Consider the following 9,293-nt stretch of genomic DNA (forward strand, 5'->3'; position numbering starts at 1 on the left):
CTAGTCTTTTGTTGTATCTAAAGGGGCCCGGCGGGGGGGGGGGGGAAGTGTGCAACAAAAAAGCCCCAGAAGAATTTGTTGTTGTTCAAGACTTCAATAGCTTCGTCACTCGGACCAACACTTGTGGAGAGCTGCGTTCTGCTCACGTGGGGCAAGAGGTCACGCTGTACGGGTGGATTCAGTATCAAAGGTAAGTGTGAACCAGGGTGAAAAACAAGATGCTTATTTGCCACATCCTGTGTCTGCTCTAGACCTGGGTTCAAACGCTTTTTTATCCTTCGGGTCTGCAGTAGTCGCTTCTGAAGTGAGTGAAGCAGTTGAGAACTGTATTTAGAATTACGGAGTTTGACACACACGTTAATTGATCCTCACTTCAGCACTATAAAGCGGTTATGGATTACTACCCTCATTGCGTGGGAGAGAAAACAAAGAGATAGTGTATTTATAGCAATTCCAACAGCTGTGAGCAAATCATTTCTCTCCTATGGTGTCCTTAAAGTTTAAGCAAACGGGTGAAAAGCGTGTCTGCAGACAGCGTGCTCCAGCATGTTCTGATCCTGGGTATGTGCTTGTAAAATGAAGACAGGTCCTGTGGCTTTGATGGAATCAGTTCCCATCAGAAGTTGCCTTTTTGCGTTTTCCAGTCCAGAGAGGCTGGTTTTTATCCAGCAGTGTTCTGCAGAGATTTGGGGGATTTTGAGCAGGTCCTGAGCACCTCCCCTTGGCACAGTCACGGGTGGGGTTCCAGGAGCAGAGTTGGGATTATTGCAATGTGGTCGTTGTGCTCTGGCTGTTGAAGACAACCGGAGCGTGTTCACTCGCCAGCTCCTTGATGGATTAAGTACAGTGGCAGCTGTCTCTGATGCAGCTGGAGAGATCAAGATTTATGAGTCTGGGTCTAGAAGCGTGGATTGTTCATGTGAGACTTGTTATGGGACCACTGCTCTCCTTGGTTTGTTGCTGGTTTGGTTTTTTTTTTGTATCCACATGAACTTCTGCTTTATTGTTCATCTAAACGTGCTTGTCTGAACAATGTTTCCCCGTGGGAAACTGCAGGAAGTTCAGAATCCCTGCTCTACATGTATTAATATTCAAGTTAAAATCCTGCCTCTCCTGGTTATTTGCATGTTGTTTGTGGCTGGGCAAAACGAATTGTTCAGGTTAGATTCAGATGTGGGAAGAGTGTCTGTACACACCTGACTTGGAAGTGCTTTGCTTCACAAGTTAAAGAAAGTGGTAAGTTGCCACGCTCTTTGGGTTAAAAAGCAAAAGACTACTGAATTCTCAAAAAAAAAAAAAAATGTTTTTCCTTTTGTTTTTCATGGATCAGACAAGGCCTGTTTCTGGTTTTAAGGGATTTCCAGGGACTGACCCAAATCATCATTCCACAGGATGAGGTAAGTGCTGCCAAAATCTGAGTCTGTTATTTTTATTGTTCCTTCAGTAGCCTGGGTCCAGCGGACATGGGGAGCAGAACAAAGTCCTTTGTCAGACTGAGAGCTCTGACTCACAAGTAGATTTAAGCGTTATGGGAGCCCCGATCTGACACTGCAACAGAAACTTTAATGCTGTTTCCTCTGGGTTCGAATGTGCTGTTTTAAGAAATGAGGCTCCTGAGCATGGTGCGTTTGTCCTGCTCTTTGCATTTCTGAGAGACATTGTCATCTTCCTGCAGGCCCATTCCCATGTGAAGAAGCTCTTGTCTGGTGCCCCAGTGGAGTCTGTTGTGCGAGTGACTGGAATTGTGTCCCCTCGGCCCCCAGGGCAGGAGAACCCGGTGAGGATGTTGGGGCCTCTCGGGGGTTTTATTCCTTGTGGAAAAGAGCACTGGATAGTAGGATCATGGTGGGATTTGTCATAGCTTTGCTGTGGCTTCTGGGTGTGTGACAGCCCATCCTCAGATAACGTGAGGTGAAATACCCACTGTGACGCGTAACTTGGGAGAATCTCAAAGTGCCTCAGACACCCACAGCTTGAATTGTATTCCAGCCTTTTGAAAGAGCACTGCAGACCCAAAAAGAGAACTTGGGTTTATGACCATAACTTTTGGGTTTGCTCTGACCACTTACAGATGTCCATAAAGAATGTAAGCTTCAAGCCATACTTCCATTTCTTGTAATCATTGATCAGTTTGTTGGAAGGTTGTAAATACTTTCCCCTGGTCAGCAGAAAGAGTTCTGTGGGATCAAATGAGCCTTGATGTGGCACGGTGCTAAGCCGGGGAAGCCCTCTGCTCTCCCTCGGGGTCTAAGAAAAGAAGATCAGTTCTGAGACCCGGTGTTCAGAACTGGAAGTTCGGAGAAGTTCCTCACCAGCTGCCGGTTTTGACTTGTGTTAACGCCTGATGGTGATGCTGCTAATGCGCACTGAAACGTGTACTGCGTGGTTTTGTGGAGGCTAATGGAACTAGCGTTTTGTCCCGGTACCTGTGCCCTAGAAGGGTCTGTCCTCAGCCTGTGCTGCAAGGAGAAAGCAAAGTAATTATTTCTTGTAGAGATCAATGTACTACTGGGAAAGAACAAGTCATCTGTGGTGAGGTGACTTGTTTTTGCCTGAACAGAAGAGAAATTTAGGGGAAACCTGTCCTCGAGAGAAGCTCTCTGAGCTATGCTGTGGTAGAAGGCAGGGAGAATAATTGCACAGGGGCTTTTTTTTTTTTTTTACCCCCCAACCTTCTGTGAAATACCTTTGTCCAATTGTTTTCCTTAAGCTTTGAATCTTTTTTTTCTTGCCTTTTTACTCCAGAAAATGCCAACAGGGGATATCGAAGTGAAGGCGGAGACTGCAGAGATCCTAAACTCCTGCAAGAAGCTCCCTTTTGAAATCAAGGATTTTATCAAGGTGTCTGGGTTTTTTATCTGCTTTTTACCAAAGTGGTGGCTTTTCAATAAGGGTGGTGGCAAAACATCCGAGAGCTTCATCTGTTTCTCCCAGCTCTGCTTTGGGGGAAGGATGGCATTTAAAATAGGGGTGTTGCTTGTTAGCGGGGAGGATGTATTTCTAGTTTGAGTTGAGCAGAAAACAAGGCTCGAATGATTCCAGTGCACAGGGTTTTTAAGTGTCACTGTAAGAACAGATGGTAAAGGCAAGAGGGAAAGAAATCGCTCCATGTTAGCTTTTTTGAGAGCGTGAAACAGATCCTGCCTATGCACTGCTGTGTGTTAAGAAGGATTTCCTCACTCTGTAAGTACACAGTCTTATAAGAGGTGAGTTTTAGTGCAGACTCCACGGCATGGGAGTGGCATGGAAGTTAAGAGAAGATGTTTTCTGTGCTGTTGAAACTGTGACTGATGCGTAAAGTGTTGGAATTGGGAGAACTGGGTTCTGTTCTGTTCTGTCCATGTTATGGGTCCTGGATAATTCCCATCATCTGCACTACTTCAGTTTTTCTGTCCGTAAGAAAGATACGTCAGCTTTTAGTTGTTCCTTTGTATTTATGATACTGCTCCTCTGCTTAAAATTCACAAGGAGGATTGCTGCAGGATGGTGCAGTGGACTGGGAAGAAGGAGGGCTGAAATTCTGAGCTTTATTAAATCCTGAGGCAGCTCTTACCACAGGAAATGTCAGTCTGATTTGTTTTGGTTTTTTAAGAAAGTGTCATAAATGGAAACACTCTCAGGGTTTATCTGTGTAGGTTGTGGGTATTGAGTGGGTTGTGGCGACAGAGCAACATCCTTTTTTAGCCTCACTCTTTTGTTCTGTGGCTTTAGGAGCAGCTTCCTTGGTCATGCAGTTCGAGTTTTGTCCCTTAATCCTGATTATCTCTTATCTCCAGAAATCAGAGGCCTTACGGATGCAGTATCGCTACTTGGACTTGCGTAGCTTCCAGCTGCAGTATAACCTGCGGCTGAGGTCACAGACAGTGATGAGGATGCGGGAATATCTGTGTAACCTCCATGGTAAGAAAAGCGCTTGAAGAGTGGTGTGCAGCAGACAACGCTTTATCCCTCCCTTTTCTGTTCCTTATTGCCGGCAGAGATTTCCAATCTGCTGACTACTCCAAACTGGTCCCAGTTAGTAAGGACGTGTCTGCTTAGAGCAAGGTCTTTAGAGAGATGTTGGCTGGCCTGAAGATCAAAGTATGTTGAAATCTCTTGGCACGCTACAAACCAGTTGTTTCAGATGAGCTATATCCAGTGAGAAAAGGCCTTTTGCCAGTAGCTTCCCTCTTTTGGTTGCCTGACTTGAGGCATGTCGAAGGGATGAATTTTGTACGGGGCTTTTGCTTATCTTAATATCAAGAAGGCCTTTTTTTGAATTCCAAATGGATAGACAATTAACAATTGTTCAGCCTGCATGGAGTCCTCTGTCATCAACAGTTCTGGCAGGACATCAGGGTAGCTCAGAGCCTAAAGGCTTTAAATCTGTCATTGCACAAGTTGCTCTTAGAGGCAGCAGAATAGATTCTGGAGAGGCTACGTGGTGAACTAGGTTACCTGCTTTGCTGACTAACCCCGCTCTGGCCTACTCTGTGTTCTCCATGCTCTCACCATATTCTGTGTCTGAAGCATGTGTTCGTTCCTCAGGTTTTGTGGATGTAGAAACTCCAACGCTCTTTAAGAGAACCCCCGGGGTATGTATTCTGTTAGTCGCTCCTTTGAGCCTCCTGCAATTGCATGGGCAGTTCGTGGTTGAGTTATTGTCTCTTGCCACGCTGCCTTCATTGCTGTTCCCTCACTAACAGCTCACGTACAAGCTCCTCTTAAAAGCAGAGGCAGTAAAAGGGGAGAGGTGACACCTTATCTCTTAATTTTGAACCTTCAGATGAATAAAGCCTTGTAGAGTGTGTGCTGAATGCAAGTCCTGTCCTGGGACAGCCAGATTATAACCTGAAAAAACTTCCTCTAAGTGCTGTTTCCCCAGCGTTTCTCTCTTAACTAGTAGTTACTGCAGTGGCACAACTCAAGGCATTTTAATTTCTGACTTTATAGTCCCTCATTTAAAACATAATCACAGAGAAGAAAGCTGTAGCCCAGGAATTGCTGATGCAGCTAACACACGGAGTTCTTGCTTTGAAACCCATGTGTTGGATGGTGTCTTGTTGAGCAGTAGTCTCTGGGAGCAGGAGGTGGAGAATCCTCCTTTGGGATATTCTGGGTGATGTTGGTTAACAAATTCTAAGTCACGTACAAACGCCCATTTCCTCACAAGTGGGATTTCGTAATGGGGAAGATGGGGCCTTCGCTCTCACGCAACTAGTCTGTGCTCTCTGTCGGGAATGGAGGCCACTTATGTGCTGAACTGTGTAAGCTTTTCTTTCTGATGCTAGGGAGCAAAAGAATTCCTTGTGCCCTCGAGGGAAGCGGGCAAGTTCTACTCTCTGCCGCAGAGTCCTCAGCAGTTCAAGCAGCTCCTCATGGTTGGAGGCCTGGACAGGTAAGAGTTTCTTGGACTCCTGCCCTCTGCATGTTCTGTCCAGGGTTTGCTTGCTTAGATCTGTGAGGTTTTAGATACTTCCCCAAAAACTGCCAAGGCTTTTGTGTTTTGAAGAGGGGTCTTTAAATACTTGGGTCTTTTTGGCTAGGCCAGGCCCTTTCCACCCGTCAGAGGAAGTGTGCCCTGTTTGAAGGGCGAAGTCTTCACTGTGGTTTTAAATGGAAAGAAGGTTTGAAGCATAGCCTGGTTGAAGGGTAGAAAATCTAGTGTCTGATAAAAGCCTCTCCAAGAAGGACCGAGGCGAGGAAAACATGTTCTCAGGGTGCTTGAGTACAAAGGTTTTAATTGGCTTATTTCTCCAAATCGCACCGAAGGAGGAGACGACAATTGATGCGGTGAACTGCAGGCCAGGTCTTGACCATGAGTGGATTTTTCATCACTCTTAGTAGAGTCCAGGTTTGGAGCAGAGCAGAAGGTGGAAGATGGTTTGTGTATGCCCCTGTCGGGCCAGAGATGGAAACAGTTGCTTCCACTCAAAATTTCGTGATGGGAAGAGAACAGACTTTTTTTTTTGGTAATGATTAGTTTTATAGCTACCATTTATTTAATTTAGGGTACTTTAAATGGTTATCTGAGTAAAAATACTGTTGCAGATACTTTCAGGTTGCCCGCTGCTACCGAGATGAAGGCTCGCGGCCTGACAGGCAGCCAGAATTCACTCAGGTAACAAGCTCATGCTGCCTTTTACCTTCCTCCTGACTCCAAACGGCTCGGGGCTGTTCTCCCTTCTGAAGGCTGAGTTTTTGCTAGCTCTCGTGCTGCTCGGGGAGTACAATGTCCTTTGCTCAGTGTTTCACAGACCTTTTCAGTTAGTATGGGATGTGCACAGGGCAGCCCCTGTCCTCGGCTGACTGCACAGTCCCATGTGCGGGAGAGGCGGTAACTGTGTCACAGCAGGGATTGTGCTCGGTGATGCAACCTCCTCCGGTCCTGCTGGGTCAGGCATCCCATTCCTCAGCCCTGAGATCCCAGCAGAGTTAGCCTGGTTCATTCAAGGTTGCTCCCTCTGTCCTTGTCATCATTGCCTCATTACCCGGCTCTCTGGGGAGGTTGTTGCCTGAGTCACTGGGCTGTAGGGAGATCATAGGGACGTTCTCAGTCTAAGGCAGTCAGGCCATGATCTCGTGTGGTTATGTGGCTCTATAGTCACGAGCTTCTGCAAGGAGCAGTGCCAGGCAAAACTGGTAACTAATGTGGCTCCCCGCCTCTTGTTTCCTGTTTTAAGATAGATATAGAGATGTCGTTTGTGGATCAGGCTGGAATCCAAAGACTCATAGAGGGCCTGCTGCAATACTCCTGGCCTGAGGAAAGAGGCTCCATCACAAGTCCTTTTCCTTCCATGACATACGAGGAGGCACTGGCTGACTATGGGACTGATAAACCAGACACTCGTTTTGGGATGAAGGTGAGGGTTTGCCCAGGGCGGGTCTTGCAGCTTTTCCTTTCTGTTAGTGCTTTCATAATCTTTGGATCGTGTAGACGTGATTGTCCAGGGTTCTTAATGCTGTGACTTACCTGAGATGTGTCTCCCATCGCTGCTGCTTTGCCCGAGTAATCATCTCTTGGAAGAGAGAGGTTTTGATTAGCTGGCTGTGGTGGTTCTCAGCCTTCCAATGGTTATTCCAGCTTGCCCCTTCATTCCTTTCTGTGAACCATTTCTTTGAGCAAAGAAGTGATGTCCCAGGGAATGGTGTTGAAGGCATTAAGACACAGGTGCAGGATTTTTGCTTCATGTTCCTCCCACCATGGTGCTTCCCTGTGCTCTCTCCTTTCTCAGATAGTGGATATCAGTGCTTGTTTACGAAGATCGGACATTCAGTTTGTGCAGAATGCCCTCAGCTACCCACGTGGCACTGTCAAAGCCATTCGTATCCCTCAGGGAGCAGTAAGTGATGCTTTTACATATCGCCTAAGGTTGATGTGAAATAAATAAAATGCCAATTTGAATTCCTTTGGTATGGAAATGTTCCTTGCTGTTATGGGGGGGACTAGTGTCCTTCCTCCTTGGGTTTGGTTGTAATTGATGACAGATTGGGCTGAGCTGGGTTAGAATGGAGATGATCAGGTGACAGGAAGAATGTATTCGAGGCTCACAACAGCTATAGAAGATTATTTGGCACAGCCATGTATTTTGGCAGGGAGGCACATTTAATTCTGGCTGTGGGCATCTTTGCAGCTTGGACAGTGTGGCAAAAATACCCATTAAACACTGAGTTTTACTTGGGGAATAGGACTTTCTGACCATGGTTTCTCTTGAGACTCTTCATTTTGGCACAAAGTGCAAGTTTCTGGCTTCCCACGAGAGGGCGTGGAGGTGTGTGTTTGAGCGAAACAAAAGCAGAGTGTTGAGCCTCGCTAGACAGTAGAGTAGCTGAAAAAAGGAACGTCTTGACACAGGTCCTCATTTACTGCGGTTCTCTGCACCTGCGAGTCAGCCCAGCTGGTTTCCCTCTGTTCCTCCAAATCGAGCTATGCTTTCCCCACCCAGAGTGTGGTGTTAGAACCTTGTTCCTGCATGACAGAGGCATGACTGATGACCAGCTGCATCTGACTTGTGAGCAGGGGGAAAAACTGCAGCCACAGGTACAGCCTAGAGGGGTCTCTTTTTGGCAGGAGCCCTTAGAGAAGACATGCAGCTGCAGCCTGGTGCTGTGGGCCCCTCCTGTTCCACAGCCCTTGTAAGAACTTGCACTAGAAACAGAAGAACTGGGGAGGTTTGGAAACAGCCTGGTCAGGCTTTCCATAGAAGTTTTTGCTCACATTTCCTGTGTCTTCTCTTGCTTTTTCCTCAGCGATATCTTAAAAATAAAGATTTGGAGTCATTAAAGGAGTCTGCAAAATCCCAGTTCAACCAGGTGAGACAAACACTGCCGAGGCCTTGGAAGTGGTGAATGATGGAGTGTTTATAAAGGGACTTGCAGGCAGAGGGAGGTAGAAGAGCAGTTTTTAATAGCCGAGTCAGTGCCTGAGTGTGTGATGCTTCACGACAGGAGAGGGCAGCACTGGACCAAACGTACTTTTCCCTTTCTTCAGGAAATTGTGGAAATTATCTGCAGGCCTGATGGAAGCTTGAGGTCTCTGCTTACAAAGTTTCTTGGTGAGAAGCAGCAGTCAGAGCTTATCCAAGCACTGAACATGCAAGTGGATGATGTGGTTCTGCTGGCAGCCGGGGAACACAAACAAGTGGTAGGAAGCATTTCCTGGTGACTCTGAGTTGGCTGTGGCTGATGATGGCGTTGATGTTATCTGACCTTAGTCTAATTCTTCTTAGTATTAAAATAGGTCATCATCTAATTCTGTGTTTCTCGGGAGCTGAAGCTATGGCAACAGCAAATAATGCATGAAACGTACCTATCGCTTTTATTTCTCCCGGTCAAATTCTGGGAAGAACTTGCAGCTGAAATGAAGGCAGGAATACAAACCAGGATCCAAATCACTGCATCCTGTTCTCTCACCTTAATTTGTAAAGCATCAGAGATTGGAAAACACGGTCAGCTAGGTAATTTTGTATGCCGGAAGCAGATGACGAGAGTGAAGCACAGCTACTGGTTAGCAGCGCTGATGGGAGATCCTGTCGCTGCCCTCCTGTAGTTTTGCCAGCAGACATCGCCTTCCAGTTGCTGGTGCATGACAAGGTGCCATGCTTTGCTTGGTAGCCAAAACTTCGTTGTGTTCTCTTTCTCTGCCTTCATTTCTGACAGCATAGTGCAGGTCTTACCTGTGCTCCCCCAGTTATTCCATGTATGTGTAGAGCTTGAGGTTAGTCTAGGGAGGTCATGTGAAGATGAAATGGAAGAAAATGGACTTACCAGCTCCTTACTTGGTCCTCGTCAAACCCTGGAGCGGCCTTCTCAGC

General features: G+C 46.6%; 1 protein-coding gene across 1 annotated transcript in view; it reads left to right on the top strand.

Annotated features, from left to right (window-relative positions):
- Window positions 1-90: 90 nt before the first annotated feature.
- The window catches only part of DARS2 (aspartyl-tRNA synthetase 2, mitochondrial), a gene marked incomplete at its 5' end in the record, with an annotated part of 11,892 nt that continues 2,689 nt past the window's right edge, over window positions 91-9,293 (top strand). Inside the window, 12 exons of the mRNA XM_010140348.1 lie at window positions 91-190; window positions 1,331-1,397; window positions 1,676-1,777; window positions 2,746-2,841; window positions 3,777-3,900; window positions 4,528-4,574; window positions 5,271-5,377; window positions 6,031-6,100; window positions 6,663-6,842; window positions 7,215-7,322; window positions 8,230-8,292; window positions 8,471-8,623. Coding sequence (XP_010138650.1) covers window positions 91-190; window positions 1,331-1,397; window positions 1,676-1,777; window positions 2,746-2,841; window positions 3,777-3,900; window positions 4,528-4,574; window positions 5,271-5,377; window positions 6,031-6,100; window positions 6,663-6,842; window positions 7,215-7,322; window positions 8,230-8,292; window positions 8,471-8,623 — 1,217 coding nt within the window. The remainder of the gene's footprint in view (window positions 191-1,330; window positions 1,398-1,675; window positions 1,778-2,745; window positions 2,842-3,776; window positions 3,901-4,527; window positions 4,575-5,270; window positions 5,378-6,030; window positions 6,101-6,662; window positions 6,843-7,214; window positions 7,323-8,229; window positions 8,293-8,470; window positions 8,624-9,293) is intronic.

The sequence above is a fragment of the Buceros rhinoceros genome, unplaced genomic scaffold (assembly GCF_000710305.1).
Source record: "Buceros rhinoceros silvestris isolate BGI_N320 unplaced genomic scaffold, ASM71030v1 scaffold25687, whole genome shotgun sequence".
Taxonomy (NCBI): Eukaryota; Metazoa; Chordata; class Aves; order Bucerotiformes; family Bucerotidae; genus Buceros; species Buceros rhinoceros.